The sequence below is a fragment of the Triplophysa rosa genome, linkage group LG6 (genome assembly GCF_024868665.1).
Source record: "Triplophysa rosa linkage group LG6, Trosa_1v2, whole genome shotgun sequence".
Classification (NCBI taxonomy): Eukaryota; Metazoa; Chordata; class Actinopteri; order Cypriniformes; family Nemacheilidae; genus Triplophysa; species Triplophysa rosa.
In genome coordinates this window covers 13,257,925-13,277,555 of record NC_079895.1, presented here as the reverse complement: position 1 = coordinate 13,277,555, position 19,631 = coordinate 13,257,925, and the positions used below count along the sequence as shown (strand labels likewise).

Below are 19,631 nucleotides of genomic sequence, written 5' to 3'. Positions count from 1 at the left end.
TAAAAATAAATAGATGTAGTATTGGCAATAGATTTGATTTGTTTTGTGTGTGTTGTGCAATAAAAACGTCTAACGTTAGTTGGAACAGTTGTCACTATTGCATCTTTTCAACTTTAACTAATCACTGAGAAGTACATCTATTAAAACGACTCGTATTGCTTTGCAGTCGTTTCGATGTTTACGTTCATTTTTTGTTAGTTTTGTCACTAGATGCAGTATATGCTCTACGCTGCTTTCGTCGATGCGCAGATATCATCGGTAAATGACATCAATGTAACGCGAGAGCGATTCGTTAGCCTCGCTTTTGAATCTGTCTCGCGGTATTCCGATGTCATACGCCGATCGGTCTGCGCATAGCCGTATGAAATCGACACACCTAGAGAGCGCCGATGTTCTGATCTGTCGTGCGTCACAGCTACACAACAGAGTTGCCGATCAGGAAACGAAAGGACCACATTTGCGCCGTCCATGTACTCTTTTTCACGAGAATAACTACAGTTTTCATCATGGTCAAAGTATCTTTTAATAAGGCGCTCGCCCAGAAGGATCCAAAAAAGGACAGTGAAACTCTCATTTCAAGTGTTCAGGTAAGTTGTGTTTATTGACAAACCGAGCTTTATACACCTATAATGGAATCGCGTAAAAGCGTTTTAGTACTAATAACACTTGTAGTGTTTTGTTGAAGTCTTTTAATCACGTTTTCTAATGTTATATTGAAAGATCTGGCAAAAGTGAAATGCGTGACTTTTTGTTCAGTGTGTGTGTTAGGAAAGACTTTGAGCAGTTCAGTGTATTCAGACAGTGTTGTATAATGGCTGACAGCCCAACTCGCGTCAAAAGCAGAGAATCGTTCTGTTTGAATAACTATTGTTTTAATAATGTATTCAGTCATTATAACCAAAATGCTATAGTTTCGGTTAATTACGTGTTAGTTTCATAATTTCGCATTCCAACTAATGTGAGACGCTTTTTTGTCATTTTTGTTTTGGATAACTTTGGAGGCTAGTACCATATGCAATGCTATTGTTTTGTTAATAGTATTATTAATAGTAATTAGTCATTAATTGTGCAATAATTACAGTTACAGTCAGACAGACAACTGTCTGGACATGAAAGTGTTTCCTGAACGGATGTTCACAACTCGCGTGTTCTGTCCGACTGTCTGTTGTGTCGTGCTTTAGACCATTTGATACCCACCTATTAAATAGTAAATGGGGAGAAACAACCCAGGGCACCTTGGGCTAAATTTCTTAAAATCACATTACAAATGTGGAAAACATTTGAAAACTGCCTTAAGAGGACTGACCAGTAGTGAAAAGGAGATGATAAAAAACAACTTGGGGTCCTTTGCCTACAGAGACATCCAACGACAGCTTACCTACAAATACTTAATATTTGGGACAAATCTATGATAGACTTGAGAATTTACTCCTGATTTTGAAAACATACCTGCTCACACCATGTAAACTTTATAACGTTACAAGTATCTTATCATTCAGGGTCTTTTACAATTGGGGTCTATGTTAAAATGTAATTTTTTAGGGAACAAAATTGGCGAGGCACATTTAATGTGTATACACACTCAAATGCACATAATTTCATTTATGTAAAGGCAAATTTACAAAACCAAAGCAAATTTCAAGAAAATGTGTGTAATGAGTAAGGAGTTAGTCCTGGCAGCAATATCATAAATGTAGTGCAGCTTGAATGATTTGAGGCTTGAATATGTTTGCAAAGAATTTTGAAAGTTCCCTACGAAGTATAAACAGTAAGTATAGCATGATATAATGAAGACGTCTTCATATTCCAATGTAACTGTGTCGTCTTTCTATTGCATTACACCCCTACTGTTTCTCTCTTAATTTCTCTCTCTGTCCTGGCATGTTTTGAGTTCCCCTTTGTAAATCGAAACCAACTGTATATTTAACTTTCTCTTTTGATCTGCATGCGCATGATGCTCATAGCATTTCATGTCAACTTGAGGAAGTCTTATACACTGTAGATCAAATGTTAAAACAGCCTGACACGTTTTTAGGTCAGCTGAATCTTCCTCTTCCTGTCTCTGTGCCAAATTTGTTCCCAGACTGTTACGAACGCCTCATGACTTGACACCAAATGCGATAAAGAGGCTTTTTGTGTTCTGTACCCAGAACTGCTGTTCACCATTTGCGGTCATTTCTGTGTTTTTGACTGATAATAATCTGTCTGAAATGTGTCTGCGGGGGGAAGATTGTAAGTTACAGGGTACAGCTTGAGAAAGGTCGGCTCTGTTCTGACTTGTCGCTTGTTCACCGTATAGACTTACAAATGATCTCGAAGATGAAGAATTTGTATCTTGTCTCTATCCCATTATATTCATATTTTTTCTTTCCGTTTTGTGAATAGCTTTGGCTCTTGTGGACTGTCCTTTTTTGTTAAGCATTGTTTATTTGCGCATGACTCATTCTCTTTTGTGGCTCACAAACAAACGCATTGTTTATCTCTGTTCATCCACCCCACACAGAGATTAAACATCAGAACACATTGTTCATGTTTTTGATCGGTTCATCCACTCTGTAAAACAGTTCAATAGTTTGCAGTTATTTCAATTGTATCTTCTAAAGTTTTTCAGACAGTAAGTTTTATGTAACAGTGATTTTTCTCCATCATTTGTTCTCTAGGATCTGGAGGGGGCTGTGTTTGTGCGTCAGCAGTCTAAGGTGTGGTGCTGGTGCTTCTGTCTGGGATTGGCTCTTGTGCTCTCAGGTGTACTGGTGGGCGGAGCTTACCTGTATAGGTACTATGTGCAGGAGGTGAGACTGTTACTGTAACCATGGTGGTGTCAAAAACAAAACTTGATGACATCTCTGTGTATGTGTGTGTGTGTGTAATCGTGCATAACTGGTTGTCTTCATTTGATTCGTTCATTTAAGTTCATGGCAATTTGAAAATTAAAATACAAGCTCGAAGCTTCATATATGAAATTGAGTTTTTCGTACTCGTAAAACATTGAGCTGCCTGTTTTATAATGCTTTAGATTATGGTCACTTTAAAAGCTTAAATGTTAATGAATAACAAAACAAGTATTTATATATCTTAAAACATCAAAGATGTGACTCATGAAACTCAAGCAGAATGAGTTGGTATGTATTTTTTTTATCTTACACACATTGATGTAATCAATTCAATGTGATCATTTGTATATAAGAATGGTTTAATGAGATCCTTTCTGCTCACATTTCATCTGTAGGTAGTCAACTAGGTACTTGTGAAATAAGTATTCAACTAAATACCTTGTACAAATCTCTTTGTCGCTTGTTTATACGCTTTCTAAAGAAAATCTTAGTCATACGAGAAAGCAGAAGTTACAGATCTGTTCCAAGAAGCTCATTCTGTAACACATTTTGCTTCTGTTTTGTGTAGACGTGATATTAAAGGGGCACTCCACCCCTCGAAGTCGTTCAAAACCTGTATAGATTTCTTTGTTCAGTTGAACACAAAGATAGATATTTTGGAAAAATGTTAGCAACTGACAGTTCTGAGGCACTATTGACTACCATAGTAGGAAAAATTGAAATGGTAGTCAACGGTGCCCTAGAACGTTTTGCTTTGTTAACAGGGTTTTTCCTGGCTCAAAATGAGGCGGAGGTGGTGCCATCCTGATCTTGTACACACACACGTAGGCCTACCGTACCTTTAAGTGGCTTAACCAAAGTGACTTTGAGTTTGACATATTAAAAGTTCTAATAAAATTAGATAAAAATGACAATTATTAAGTTGTATAAAACATTACTTTTATTCATCCAAACAGAAATGTTTTTTTAAATCAAATAAAGCTTTTTTATCATTTCAACTAACTTTTCAGCCCACAATAGCCAACTGAATGAACCAGTCTTTCTAAAGGAGCAAAGCTCATTCACATCTTGCATTCTCTGTGGTTCACTTTAAATGATTCAAGGATCTCTTATATTCGCTAGTGACTGAAAAGTTCAATAGTTTAAATGAATTGGTTCAAATGAGTCATTCGTGTGCGAGTCGTTCTAAACGCAATGTGCGTTCATACTGGCGAACTCGCTGTGTACAGTATACGCTGAATCAACGATCCAACTGCACAGCTAAAGACATTACAATGATGTGCGTCATGTTAATTTAATAAATTTCAAGAAATTAAACGTACTTGGATGCAAAACAAACAGCCGTGAAACACAGGCTGGCTCTTGTTCTGCAACTCTTTTTAGCACCTCAGTGTGCTTATAACGAACCAGCGCCTCCACTGTGGCGTAATGTGGCGTAATTGGAGGCGGCCGCCTCCAATTTCTCTATGCAGGAAAAACCCTGGTTAAATTCTTTAAAATATCTCATTTTGTGTTTAACAGAACAAAACAAAATGATACAATAATGTTTCCTACTATGGTAGTCAATGATGTCCCAGAAATGTCAATTGCTAACATTTTTTCCAAATATCTTTCTATCAAAACAAAGAAATGTATACAGGTTTGGAACAACTTGAGGGTGAGTAAATGATGACAGAATTTTCATGTTTGGGTGGAGTATCCCTTTAACAGTCATTGTCATAAAGACCTAATACATCCATCCATTCTCTGAACCCGCTTATCCTCTGCAGGGTCGCGGGTACCTGGAGCCTATCCCTGTATCTTGGGCCACAGATGGGGTACATCTTGGATTACATCAATCAAATCACTGAAATAAGCGCATACATTTTGTTAAAGCAGTGAGATGAGGGAAAGGAAAAACAGTTCTTTGAAATGTTGATGTTGACATGTATGTGTATCTGTTGACCTACACAGGATGAACCGGAGGGTGTGTTTTTCTGTGGGGTGGGATACTTTGAGGAAAACTATGATGTGACAGATGAGATGGATGTGAATCTACCGCTGAGGTATATTGAGGAGAACGTGAGCTTTCTGGAGAACGATGAGGTGGAGCTCATTAGAGTACCGGTGCCGGAGTTCAGAGAAAGCGACCCGGCTGATATCGTGCATGACTTTAAAATGGTGTGTAAGCACACACACGTCTTTCATATGAATATACAGAGTCTTGTATGTTTCTGTTTAGAGACCATATGTAACGCTTCTGTATTTACATATTATTCACTTTCATTTAGTGTCTTTAATTTTTAGTCCAGATCAGCATGATGTTGTGGTGTAGATAGCTGTGTTTATAATGGGAAGGATTTATATATAACCCTGTTATTACAATGACCCTGTTTGATTTAATGTGTTTAGAGGCTGACTGCTTATCTGGATCTGGATTTGGACAAGTGCTACATCATTACTCTCAACATCTCTATCGTCATGCCACCCAAGGACTTTCAAGATTTTCTGAGAAATATCAATGTAAGCATTCACAGTAATTGTGACTTTTGTTTTTTTATATGTATCTATTGGTTTATTTTCCACAGAAAGGCATTTTGGACATTAGGTGTGTTTGTGTGTTTACAGGCAGGAACCTATCTTCCTCAGTCATACCTGGTGCATGAAGAGATGATGATTACAGAGAAGCTGGAAAGCACCAGTGAGCTGGGTTTTTCCATCAATAAACTGTGCAAAGACAAAGACGTGTACAGACTGCAGCGCAGAGACACAATACTGGGTAAATGCGCATGCACACAACAATTTGTGAGAACATTTTTAAGCAAATACAAGTACATTTAAAATGCATGCTTTCACACGTTGCATGTGCTCTACCGCAGGCATGCAGAAGCGCGAGGCCCTGAACTGCCGCAAGATTCGCCACTTTGAAAACAAGTTTGTTGTGGAGACCATGATCTGTGAACCTTGAGGAATGTCACCGAGTGAACAAAACAAGGGAAGAGAAATACACACAGCAGCAGCTTTTCAACTATTGTCTACTATGCAGTCTAAAGCTTTTCTGGTTGTTTCCTGGCTATGGGTTTTCATAAGTTTATCTTCCTATTCACACTTTACAAAATAAAAATGTGAAGATTTTATTTTTCATACATTTTCTGCACAAATAGATTTAATGTTTGTTTATGCACTGTAATGTGTCTGACTGTTTTATAAATGTTAGATCCAAAATACATGAACAGTTTAATCAATTCTGAATAGAAAAGACTGGGTCAGTAATTCAGACCTGTTGTATTTCCATAAAGTTTAATTTGATCGTTTTATATTTCTAAATTAAAGAGCGTTCTACACTGGTAAAACATCTTATATCTGTTGCATTTTACTGTTCTAATAGCAAATAGGTTTGTAATCTGAACCATTATGTTGAATTGCTAAATGCATTACAGTTTAAGGAATTTATGTACATTAAAGTGAATTATTAATGTTTATTCAAATGGGCTCTGTTAGTTTCAGGTAATTAAGCATACATACACCGTGTCAACACAAGAAAAATGTGTGCATAAATAAGACATTTTTTAACATTGCTTTGTATATATGATCACCTGTCTTCAAAAAAGACCAGTCTGTTAATATAAAGAGTAAAAATACATTGTAATGCTCACTCAAAGCCTGTCTGACAATATTCAACTATAATCTGTGCAGTACTTTACAATTTAGCACACATTTTCATCTGAGGACATAAAATAAAGAAAATTTGCATCTTGCACCATTGCATGTTTAGGAGTAAACGAAGAGTAAACTTCAGCATGTGTCATGAAGGTTGTTATGGTCTCAGCAGGTCATTTCTTAAGAAGCACTGTACAGGTACTGCTGACCAGAAGGTGGGAGAAAACAGACCTGTATGTGGGTGACTTTTTTTAAGAATTGTGGAATCCAAAACTTTTTTGTTTTTTGCCATTCGATTAAATAAAACCTAAAATTACCAACAGATTTTAAAACGAATACCATTTTTTAGTCAAGAGGTCATTAACAGTATCTCCATCAATCCCATATACTGTAGGTCTACAATGTGCAAGATTGGCATTTTGTTTTCGCAGACACATCCTTGTTTATCCACACTATATATTATTAAACGAACAGGTAGATTTACATGTCTTATAATGCATAATACTGTTTAATTCACATAATCACCTCAGACCAGAATGGCAATTTGGCCCAATACTCACTATAAAGGACAGATGTCCTGTTCTTTTGAAATAACAGATATTACAGAGGTGTTTGGTGCATCACTTCCATTGACAATTTTTAATTTACAAGTAGGACAGTCAAATAGAATGGGCAGCAGCAGTAGCAGATTCACTCATGTCATTTAAAAGGTGCTTTGACGAGGGGAAATTTATTTGAAGACACTGAATTGAGAATGTATAAATTTCAGCATTCATAAGCAAAATGAATTGACAATATTTGTGACCTGTAGACTTACTTCCATTACAGCTTTTTAAAGCCTTCAACAGCATGTGTTTCAAACTAGTTAACCAACAACAGCCAACACTCATTAACAAGACAAATGAGTGTTTGACTGACTCAGTACTTAGACAGGACAAGTCAGGGAGCAAAACACAGTGCCCGATTAAATATCGTCTGCTAGATTTCTCACGGACGCTCATAGTACGTACATTCTGATGGAGGCCACTGGTCTCCAAAATTTACATTCTATTCCTGATAAGACAATGAGAGGAAGGAAAACTAGAAAAACAGTAAAAATATTGACATCTCAAGTGGGGAAGAGCTTCACTTTTGAAATGACACTTTCTTATTCTGTGGAAGCAAACAGAGCTCTTTCTCCTTCCTATAAAAAAAGCACAAAAGCATGGTGTACTAGCTATGTCTGCATTTTGTGGTCACAAAATCGGATTTATTTGTACGAGATACAAAAATGTAAACATTGCAAAATAAATAGTTAAAACAAGTGACGCAGGACCTACTTTCATGCTCATGATCCCAACATGAACTGATGCACTTGTCTTGCTTGCATTTTCAAGTGCAAAAGCATGATGACAAAAAAATCTAGAATTCAAGTAACAGAAATGACACACTAATGATACAAATATACTATTTTACAAGGTAGTGACAATTCCCAATTTTACAAAATGTACACTTATAATATTGACAAATTTCTCTTAATATTTTGATATGCTGCTTTTGGGTACGAGTCCGTGTAGAAGCGCACACATCTCGGTGCTCAAGTCTGTGTTTTTGGATGGGTTATGTGACCTCCATGGCAACTGTGGTCTCTGATAAGCCATTGAGAGCAAGCCTTTCCGGTTCGTGATTCTCCCTGCAAACGAAAAGCAATGAAAACATCTTAAGATGCGTTTCATGAGCAAGCACAATGTTGTAGGACAAACATCAAGTATTTTAGCCTGTTCATATCTAGTCTGATCATTTATGTTACACCAAAATAGCGGGGTTCATCATACCTGGCAATGCTATCGATGGCACTGGTGGGGGTGACTTTTGATACCCGGTCCAGGCTGCTTGCGACGCTGGCCAGCTTTAAGGCTGAGGGAGCACACGGACGGGCGCTGTGGTGCATGTGTGCTGGAGAGACGGCGCTCACAGTGCTCAGGTGACTGCGGCCGTGGGGCAGAGACTGAGGTACAGGCAGCTGGGGGCCTCCACTCTGTGCGGAGCGGTTCAATTTGGCTTGTCTAAAGCTCCCTGCAGGATATTTAAAACAGTCAGATAATCAATCATACTTCTTTTGGTTGCAAGAGTTCAAAAGTCACTGATTGTATCATATATTCAAGACAATTATAGTAATTTTTTAATTACACAATAGTTGGACTTTATACATACACAAAACTGTACATTTGGTACATAATACACAGCACAGTCTACATTCATTTTTATGCATTTTTGCAGAATGCAACTGGACGAAAACATTCAAATGATCTACTGCAAATGATCTATTTCAAATAAACGTTTTTTTGTTTGTTTCAAAGCCTCCATTCCTCTTCTAGCTGGTTACACTTGCCTGAATTAGGAAGGATGCCATTCACACTAGCACCCTGGGGTCTGTTTTCATTGTTGGGAGTGCTGACGACTGCAGACGCAGCAAAATGTGCACTGGCTGAGTCCAAAGTCTTAGACATGCAGTCAGAAGAGACAGTGTTCTGCGGGGGAAACATTCACATGTCAGTCAAGTCTATGACAAAAGCTGAATGCCAAAAACAGAAGATGTAGTAAACATAAATGACGTACAAAATAAGTAAATTATGCCTGGCATTGTGTGAAAGAAGAGCGGGTTGAGTACTCACAGGTGGGTGTGTGCGGGGTTCTGGTGCTGTTGAGTTCAGCTGGAGTTCCTGTTGTTTTAACTGTTTGTGCATCTGAACCAGCTGCTGCTGATGGGACTGAAACTGCTCTTCTGTGATCCCACCTGAATGCATGACACAGACACAAATTAAACCAGAACCGAGAGAAAAAAATGGATGTACGCATTTTATACATTGTCATACACAGCTAAATGGGAGCTGTGAGGGGCACTAAAGCAGCAATCTCATTTTCAACCACTAGGTGGCAGAAAATTGAACTAAAAATATACAGCTGCAGGAAAAATTAAGATTTTCATTTAATCAGCATTTTAAGATCTATTGTGGCCATTTCAGTCCAGTGTCTGTTGAATTTAAACAAAATCAAACCTCAGGAGTGACAAAGTCATCCAACAGCAATGTGAAAGACTGACAGCATGACAAGACACGAATACTGCGATATAAATCTAGTACAAATATTACTGTTGTATTGCTTAAAAGTGAATATGAACTTGTTTTCTTTGCATTATTTGAGATCTGAAAAATACAGAGCATCTTTATTCTGTTCTTCCGACCTGTATCTCCCGTTATCATTTTCATTTTGTTTGAAATTTACGAGAAATGTTGTTAGTAGTTCACAGAATAAAACAAAAATGATCATTATACCTAAACACATTCCTATAAATAGTAAATTCAGAAAAACTAAAAGTGGTCTTTGAAGTGGTCTCTTCACTCTTCCTATGGCTGTATATTTAAATAAATAAATAAATGTTTTCATAAAAAAAATTAGATTCACATGAAATACAATATATCACATTTTGTGATATTTAGGGGCATATAATCGGACCTCAATGACGACAGAATAACACCCAGATCACAAGACAGAACAAGGTAATTCTCCACAGCAATCTGAGCAAATCCAATAGATGTTTCTGAATCATAAATAACACTGAGATGCCTGACTGATGTTTACAGTTCTATTTTACTGCTCAATGCAGCAGCAATGACAAATTTATAGTACAGTTCATTATCAACAATAAATGCATCTGCAGTATGTCATGCATGACAAATAAAAGTGTGAATATAAACTTTGGTGGTATTAAAATACCACTGCTACAGCCCAATATATTGATGGCTATAACATATACAACTAAACTAAAACAAAACAGAAGAACAAGAAAAAACAAACAGTAACCCTGGTGTAACCTGTGGTTCCGTCCTCACAAAGCTCAAACCAGCAGACTTCCAGTTAACAGCCTTAAGTTTTAACCACAATTATTTAGAAAAACAGCACAGCAGTCATAGTGTAAACGGGATGGTGCGGCAAAGGCAACATTCTGAAGAGAAAGAAGTGCCCTGAATCCCTTTTGAGAGAGCAAAATAAACCCCTCACCTGACACACCATTAGACAGAGGCGACACTCCGCTTTTCTCCACCTGTTGAGTCCCTTTTTTGTCCTCACCCCTTGAGTTTTCCTGCAGAGGCCGAGGGCGGAAAAACTTCCACCTGCAGGCCTTAATGTCACTCAGAATCTGAGTTAGTGAGCACTGAGGGCTCGATGTGGAGAATGTATGAGAGTTTGTGTTTGTGTGGACGGGAAGGTCAGGTACTCTAGAGTCAGAGGACGGATAAAACACATCAGGGTCCAGGTGCCTGAGGGTCCGGTCTAGATCCGAGGAGGTGCGATCCAAAAGAACCCTGACGGAATACAAAAAAAACTGCTTTCAGAAAGGAATTTTTACAAAAGGGCACATGAGAACCTGTAAACATGGGAGTGATGTACCTGCCACCTCTGCCCACCCTCCTGCATGCTACCGCGGTACAGCATCTGGGCACCGAGAGGGCGGTGAGACAGTTCCTCTGCCAAAGCTGGTCCTGATCCGTCTGCTGCCGGTGTGGAGCGCAGCTCTGCTCAGTCAACGGCTGTGGACACACAACACACATTTAATAGTAGAAATGACAACACAGAAAACCCTATAGTAACCTGCTGCATCACTCTTCAAGCAAACAATGTTTCCTTTAAAACACACACTTTCATGAATTGTAATGTGTAAACATCTTTTCTATTCCTATAAATGCTCTATGTGACCAATGAACTCAAAAAAGCATTGGATACAAGTCATCCGCACATGCGACAAAAACACGATCATTTAAACTCATTTTAGAGTTTGGCTTATCGATGTGAACTAAAATGACCCTTAAATGTCACTCGCCAAACAAACCGCAGGAGCATTAAGCAGACGAATACAATAACTACTCTGCGGCGCAAGGAAATTCCACAAGGATAGCACAAAGGGCAAAGTCATCAGAGACAAAGTTATGGAAATTAGAGCACTTGCCGACCATCTGTTCTACATTGTTAAGTATTTCTTAAGCTAATTGAGAGTTCTGAACCCCATTAGACCCTCTGGCCAAACATCCCATCACTGATTTCACTCTCTTACACAACAGACAGAAACATAAACATCACATGGATTACTTAAAACATTGAGATGTAGATCTCAGACAAAATAAACCTGTGGATTCTGTAGAATATGTGTGAAATTGTTTACAACAGGCAATCTAAAGTCTTAGTCATCGTCTTCATTTACTTCCCAACACGGACCTTTACATGAGAAGCGCTCTCAATTATTTAAGAATTATATCTTTGGGTAAAAGTACCATCATAAAAAAATTATATAACTTCAAATTTTTCAAAAATCATGTTTTTTATGATGTTATCATGTTTTTATTGTGTTAGTTAGCTGAATTTTTTTAGTTATTATGGCTTAAATCAAAACAAACCAAGTGCAGTTTGATTGATATTAATGGGAATGCACAATAAAAAAACATGATTTTTGAATTTTTTTAAAAACCGAGTTCTCATTTCAAATCTACTCTTCAAATATTCTAACAAAAAATTAGGGGTGTAAATGATTAATCACAATTAATCATATCCAGAATAAAAGTTTGCGTTTACATAATATTTGTCTTTGTACTGTGCATACTAATTTTGTATTTATAAAAACATACACATCCATGTACATTTAAGATAAAATACAAGATAAATGTACACAGACATATATTATATGTGACCCTGGACCATAAAGCCAGTCTTAAGTAGCACGGGAATATTTGTGGCAAAAGCCAACAAAACATTGTATGGGTCAAAATTATTGATTTTTCTTTTATGCCAAAAACCATTAGGATATTAAGTAAAGATCATGTTTCATGAAGATATTTTGTAAATTCCCTACCGTAAATATATCAAAACCTATCATTTTTGTGAGTGGATGCAGCAAAGTCGCTAACAAAAATGGCCAGAAACATGCCTACAAACTTCACTCGCTTCTGTCCGCTCTTTGGGAATTACCCACTCACGTTTGGTATCTATGTAAAGCTTAGAATTTCAGCTTTCGGTTTCATCTACTCTCCATAACGTCATTACAGCGGTAAGTCCAAAGAGAGTGTTAAAACAACCCTGTTTCTTCCTAGCAACGGCCTGCTTCAGCGCCCCTGATTAACAACTTCAAAGGTGATTTTCTCAATAAAAATTGAATCCAAATATCTGCAAACCTGAATAATACTAAGGCATGTCTGGCACAGTTAGGTGGGAAACTTACAGCATAGTAACTGCAGCCAGCTTTCCGTCTGAAAGCAAAGATTCCGTCTGGATCGTTCTCTTCATCCGGCTCGGATGCTGGAGACTTTGGTACACACACAAAACAGCTTTAAATTCATTCTTTTTCAATAAAAAGTCTTACAAGTATTTAGGCAGTCTGATACATAATCAACATTTAGGCAAACACTGATGGTTGTACACTGACCAGTGGGTAATCTTCCTCTCCTGAGCTGTGGAAGTCATACTGTTTAATGTCTGCCTTGTTGACGATTGGCTGCCGCTCTGGCCGACCAGGCTGGCGCAACACCTCCAGTCTGGGCCTCTTTGTGTAATTCTTATAAGAATGCACAAAGTCGAAGTGAGGTTCGGCCTTGACTGTAAAGGGGTGCATGTGTTTGGGTCCAGATTTGTGTGACTGTAAGAAGTAGAAAACAGACATTTAATATGATCTCATGTGTATATATAATAACAACCTATGAGCACATCTGGTCTATCACTTCCACACAGATCTCTGGTATGCCACCGCAAATGTGTTATCGTGCTTGCATTTACCCTCTTTTCATATGTTGTGTGTCTTTACCTTAATTTTGCTTTCGGTCTTATGCCGGTTGCCATTGGGTAAGGATATGGGTGCGGCGTAAATGGGTTTCTCTGCCAGAGGGGCAGTGACTTCATTAAGGATCTCTCCAGAGTAGTCTTCAATCTGATACCTGAAACACACAACACATGGAAGGTAAACAAGACTTTCAAAGCAAATTTATCTACTTGAGACAAGAGAATCGGTGATGTAATAGATAAAAAGTCTCCCTAAATAGTTTTACTGTAGGGCTTGCAAAATTAACACTGTATTTATGTGGTGGTGTGGAGGTCACCTCTGAGCAGTGTTATATTCCCTCTTGTACACAGACTCGAGGTTTATTCTGTGTTGTGAGGGTTAACTGCTGTGGCTGTTGTGTATACAATGACAATGGAGGAAGGTGTATGTATATATATATATATATATATATTAGGGGTGTAACGATACGCGTATTCGTATTGAATCGTTCGGTACGAGGCTTTCGGTTCGGAACGCATTACAAACCGAACGGTTCGTTTGACTAATCCTAAAATAAAATAAAATTGCTTAAATTGTGTGAAATATGATATTCTCCGAGCGACTTCTCTCAACAAGGCAACCCAAACGACGTAAAAGGCAACGTGCTGTCTGCCACTCCCACCCACCCACAAAGAAAAACAAAATTACACTTAACCGTTACCCCAGTCAGGCATATTAGCGCGTAGCAATATGGCTAGTAACGTGAATGCGATTACCAGACCAGAAATAGAAGATCCTCCAAAAATCAACAGGTCTGGTTTTTGGGACCACTTTGGTTTCCCTGTAAATTATGAGGGGGGTGGCAAGAGAGTGGTGGATAAAAACACTACGGTATGTCGCATCTGCTACACGACAATAAGCTACATTAGCGGGAATACTTCAAACATGTCAACTCATTTACGCCGACATCACCCCAGTGTGTCAATAGCTGGCAATCGACGAAAACAAGGAGAAACACGCACGCTACAAACTATCCCCGCAGCATTTATGCAGGCATTTCCAACCGATTCGAACAAAGCAAAACAAATCACTGCGGCGATTGGTACATCTATAGCCGCGGATATGAGACCGTACTCTGTAGTAGAAAACGCGGGTTTTAAAAACATGCTTCATGTAATTGAGCCCCGCTACACTATTCCTTCACGAGGCCATTTCAGCAACAACGTAATTCCTGCTTTGTACAAAAAAAAAGTCCAAATAGAGAATCAATTGGCCGAGGCACAAGCGGTTGCTCTGACAACGGACGGCCTCTGTAGTTACATGACTGGCCAAGTAAAAAACACAAATGTTAGACTTAAGTTTTATATTTTATTTTGATTATACAATTCCTTCAGTTCATCTTTCTGGAAAAACCTAAAAATGGAGTCAAAACAGATATAAAAATTGTTCTTTACTTTGTATTTGTGTCTGTCTACAACAAAATTACATTACATTTTTTGGTTTTATATGCTGCTGAGAAAACACCACAGAAGATGGGTCAAAAAAACATACTTTATGATGTTAGTTTTAATAAATAAAAATGTGAACAAAAATCAAGGAAATTTTTCTGGCATTTCTTCCTTTTTGCTGTATCGAAAACGTACCGAACCGGGACACCACTATGCCGTATCGAACCGAACCGTGAATTTTGTGAACCGTTACACCCCTAATATATATATATATATATATATAAATGCACACAAATGAACACACCTTTTCTCAACCACCTCCAGCGTGAGATGCAGCAGTTCCCTTTTACTCTTCTCTCTCTTCTTGATCATCTCCAGGATGCTCATGGTTCGACTGAACTCTCTCCTCAGCTTCAGCATCTTCTCGTAAGACGCCTCGTCATTCTTGCGATTCTAGACAACCAGACAGTGAGAGTAGATGACTCCAGTGAAGAAAGTGGAATTTGAGTTTAGTTACACCAACTACTGACAAAAAGTTGCCGTGTTGGGAAATGTTGAATGACAGCATCAAGCAGCAAAAGTATTTACAGGGAACTAAACCTATAAGGATAACTAAAAACCTTCTTATGTCAGCTAATAAGGCAGGCCACTTGTGTGAGACATCTTGGACAGACAGTTGACAAGAAAAAAACACTGCTTAGATGCAAAAAAAATCATGCCTTTAAAGAAAGAAAGACACTTGATTATATATTTAACAACACACTGATAGGGACGTGCTTTACAAATCGCAAGTTCACCTTTCTCGTCTGCATCTTTTCCGTGCGACGCCTGAAAGCCACGTAAGCATCACTGTTGGTGGAGCCGTCTCTCTTCTCCTGCTTGATATGCGGGATGAGCGACGGACCCCGGCAATTCTTCCTCTTCCTTACCCAGTAGTCATACACTGACTTCAACAGGTAGTCATCTTCATTTAGCAGCAGCTTGGCCTCTTGAAAAGTGACCAACTGTGAAGTTATCGATAGAGGGTCAGAGGAACGTGCGTGACTAAAAAATGATATAATATTGTAGATAAGAAATAATTGTTACCTGGTTGGTGCTGGCTTTCTCTAACCGGTCCATCATGGTCTCAAACTGCACAGGTTTGAGCTCCATCTTACGGTTCAGTCTGTTCAATAAAGTCTCGTCTTCTGAGTCCATATCATAGTCGGGCAGTTCGTAATCCAGACCAAGAGCTGTTGCAGCATAACAGACACAGGTTAGCATGAGATTCATATTAACATTGGTGTTTGTGTGCAAGATGCGTCTCACATCGACAAAGAAAATGACCAATTCTTGCAAGATATTAACAGAAGTCACTCACGCTGGACGTAGATGAGCTGTTTAGGGACGCGGAACTCTCCTTTATAAAGGCGGTCGTAGTACGTGACGTTACTTTCGGCCTCGGGCACAGGGATGACCATGCTCTCCTTCTTCTCCCTGAACACCTGCTGGGCGGAGATGGCCCTCTGGAGATGGTGTTCCTGAAACAGTGTGACAGAGAGCTTTATGAGCATCAGCCAACTAGATTCCTCTAAACCCAATTCTTCATTGAAGAAATACAAGTCCTATTACATCACTTAGTTACCTTACAGTTAAGGTACTGCCTGGTCACATATAGCAAAAATATTTTCACAAATATTTGTGTAATAGTTAAGACGATTAGTTAAGAAACTGATGCCACAGCAATAACAAAAAGTGAAACCACCTCACACAGATGGAAACTGGAATTATGCAAGTACGACTTCTTATGCAGCTGAGAACAGCAATGTGATGAAACTTTTTGCAACGGCTCGCACACCTCGCAAGCATAACAATGAACTTCACTTTGTGCTATATTCCGCTAAAGTTTTTCCAGTTATCTCTGGTTTAAATAAAGTAGTTAGTGTGAACCGTTCAATAGGAGAAAGGTGAGCGGAGAAAGGTGAGCGGGATATAATGTGTTGTGTGTCTTTACAAGCAGTGGAACACAAATTTCATCATTGGCAGCATTGCAGTACCTCTGTAAAAAACACTTTACTATGATATATCAAGTTTCCTGATATTCTTACTAAATGGCTGGTAATGTTTTGTAAATATGTTTCAGACAATGTCAAAACGCGGGTTACCAAATACTGGGGATTGTACACCATGACATGTTTATGCATATGCATATGCATATTAAGAAATAAATAATGACAAGAGCACGAAGCAAACCAGTTGAACACAAACTAATGCTATATGATATGTGGTTTGAGTCATGACACTAAGTGAAAATGACATCTAAATAGAATAAAGATAGATATTAAAAACTGAAAATAAACAAAAATATATAATAATTGATATAATAAAATAAAAAAGAAAATTTAATGACAACGTTATTGTCTTAGTCGTGCACAGTGGTGTTTATATATACTACTTCAAAATAAAAGACAAACATTACTTTGTATGGTTGTACTATGGTACATTTTATTAGTAGAGGAAGCTTTAATATAAACATGCTGGACCACTACAGTAGAAACTAAACATGAGGACCCTTAAATGATTCTGGCTTTCCAATACCATGCCGTTCAGCTCTACTCCAGAACAAACGTAATTCTCAAACGCATCTGCGCAAAAATCCTGACGTCAATGCGCACCGACTACAAGCTAATATGTCACGTAAAAAGCTTTATTTACACCGCTAGAGTAGAACATTTCCTACGACTACGCAACTTTCGTACATCTTCTGCGTAACCTAACTCCCTTCGGCGCTAAACGCGAATCCACTGCAAGCAGAGAATACACTTACGTAGAAAACGTGCGTAAACGGAACGTGAATACCAACACCCTGCTATGCACCTGAACCCCGTGAAAACACGCATTTTCAATCATTCACATACCGTCTCCTCTTCCTTTTCCATCCCGGTTGGCATTTGCGGTACCGCTCGGTTGATGGAGACGCAGTCGGTGAGGTCCGGGAGGTCTCTATTACGGTAGATCGGCAGCGGTTTGGCGGCGTCTAGCGCTCGCGCGCGGAACGAGAGTTTACTCATTGTTTTCGGCGAACACAAACACACTAAACACGGATCATTCGGTTCAAAAACACACACGAGCCGACGGTTATATCCGCGGCCGCGCTCACTGACGTACCTTCGACCGAAAGCCGGTTGTTAAAGGCATATCTGAGCGAGTTATGGTGGTTTTCCACGGGCTTTTTTTTCTCGGCTGGTGTGAAAACATGGCGGACATGATCCCGACAGCCCGCGCGACACTGCCAAAGAGCGAAAGCGGGAGCGCGCATGTGTCGCTGCGCGCGCACCTCTTACAACACGCGTGCACACGATATTACGACACGGTAGAGAACACATGCGTGTATCGGGGAAGAGCTGTCAGGCTCGTGTGCATCTTTGGATATTTCTCTAAACACGTTCAGCAATAAATAGGATAATAACCTATTGTCATGTCTCACAAAGGCAGCGTGGCCTAAAAGTGCATATCTGCGTCGATGTATAAAACCAATAAATTAAAGTAAAACGTGACACAGCCTATTTCAAAAATGAAATATGCTGGTGGACTAAAGAAATATAGAAAAGTCCGAATTTGTTCATTACAGATGTCCACCACAAAATAGGCTACCATGCATAAAATTGACAATATCGGCTATAAAATCTATTTATTTTAGTAAACTGTGTTTCCGTCGAGTTTTCACTATTTATCCTACATCTTAACATTTCAATAGGCTACTTGTTAATTGCTGTCCAGAGTAGTTGAAGTGATCGAGATCTCAGGTGTGAACTGGGGATAAGGATGAAAGATAGGGCCTATATAAGTAGCTAGCAAATGGCCTAACACTTCAAAGATGATTGTTCCACCATCACAAAAATTGCTTGCTTCCCATAAAAACATCTGCTTTCTGTTTACAAAATCTAGACTTAAAAATCCATTGGCACAGACAAATTTTTGCAAAGAGGTTTGTTTGTCATTCTGTGGCACAACATCTCATTTAAGTTTACATATAAGATATAGTGTTTGTTGAAGATCATGAATGATCATGAGCCATTCGGGTCGAATGGCATTTCGACATTTAGGTAGTTATCTGCAGAATTTAGCATCTTCCCCACACATTGGTGTGAAGTTCAGCCACTAATTTGTGTTTGGTCACACAGCAGGAATTGACCTGTATGTGGGGTTTTATAGTTCTTAATGTTCCATCTTTTAAAAATAATAAGAACGAAAAAAACAGATATTACAAATAGAAGGGATTACTCCGCGTCTCCTGAGGTGATGGCTTTGACTGCAGCAGTCAAAATCACCTGAATTAAATGTTTTTTTATCATTGCTGTATTTTGTTTTTGTGAAGTTGTGTACTTTTTTATTATTCGGTTAAAGCTATGACTAAAATAACAAACATTATCCATATTCTTGACACCGTGCTGACTGTCCACCTAGCATGACATCCATAGCACATGCTTAAAAGATCAAAAGTGAAATGCAAGAAGGCACAATTCTCCAGTGCATCCTTTAAAACATTGCTTTTAAACCTCTGGAGATGATGTATGACAGGTGAACCCCGCCGCAGGCTTACACGTTAGCAAATGATTCTAGGGACATGTGTTTTTCCCAAAAGGGGCCAATTGCACATGTTAATTTACCCCTCAAGAGATAATGTTCATACTTAATAGGATTTGTTCTCACAAGGGCCGTTCGAGCTAAGCTCCAGCGCCTCGATAAACAGAATTGGTCAAATTCCAAACACACCACGTATCCAAACCATTAAAAATGTGTGCAAGAGATTTTGGTCATGCTCAGTGTTAGGTGGGAACTAGATGAGATGCTTGCTGTTGCTATTCGAAAATACCCCATTTGAACCATTTCCTCTGTAACAGTGCTTGCCAGCAAATCACGGGGCAGCTGGTCTGGATGTAGAAG

The 19,631-nt window shown here is 38.7% G+C and overlaps 2 protein-coding genes across 4 annotated transcripts; one reads left to right on the top strand and one right to left on the bottom strand.

The window, feature by feature from the left end:
- Positions 1 to 413: 413 nt before the first annotated feature.
- Positions 414 to 6,571, top strand: itm2bb (integral membrane protein 2Bb). 2 transcript variants are annotated; one of them, XM_057336361.1, is made up of 7 exons: positions 414 to 587; positions 2,661 to 2,792; positions 4,604 to 4,651; positions 4,788 to 4,994; positions 5,226 to 5,336; positions 5,442 to 5,592; positions 5,693 to 6,571. In XM_057336361.1, exons 1-7 carry the CDS (start codon positions 507 to 509, stop codon positions 5,779 to 5,781), a joined length of 819 nt encoding a protein of 272 aa, XP_057192344.1. In that variant the 5' UTR covers positions 414 to 506; the 3' UTR covers positions 5,782 to 6,571. The 2 variants fall into 2 exon arrangements, with proteins under 2 accessions (XP_057192344.1, XP_057192345.1); XM_057336362.1 differs by lacking the exon at positions 4,604 to 4,651 and having other exon boundaries at positions 5,693 to 6,301.
- Positions 5,711 to 17,976, bottom strand: epc2 (enhancer of polycomb homolog 2 (Drosophila)). 2 transcript variants are annotated; one of them, XM_057336355.1, is made up of 14 exons: positions 17,853 to 17,976; positions 16,066 to 16,225; positions 15,792 to 15,937; positions 15,503 to 15,709; positions 15,010 to 15,158; positions 13,303 to 13,432; positions 12,928 to 13,137; positions 12,724 to 12,807; positions 10,905 to 11,044; positions 10,515 to 10,819; positions 9,128 to 9,249; positions 8,841 to 8,983; positions 8,288 to 8,524; positions 5,711 to 8,145 (listed from the first exon to the last, which is right to left on the bottom strand). In XM_057336355.1, exons 1-14 carry the CDS (start codon positions 17,949 to 17,951, stop codon positions 8,073 to 8,075), a joined length of 2,205 nt encoding a protein of 734 aa, XP_057192338.1. In that variant the 5' UTR covers positions 17,952 to 17,976; the 3' UTR covers positions 5,711 to 8,072. The 2 variants fall into 2 exon arrangements, with proteins under 2 accessions (XP_057192338.1, XP_057192337.1); XM_057336354.1 differs by having other exon boundaries at positions 17,603 to 17,968.
- Between the last annotated feature and the right edge of the window lie 1,655 nt (positions 17,977 to 19,631).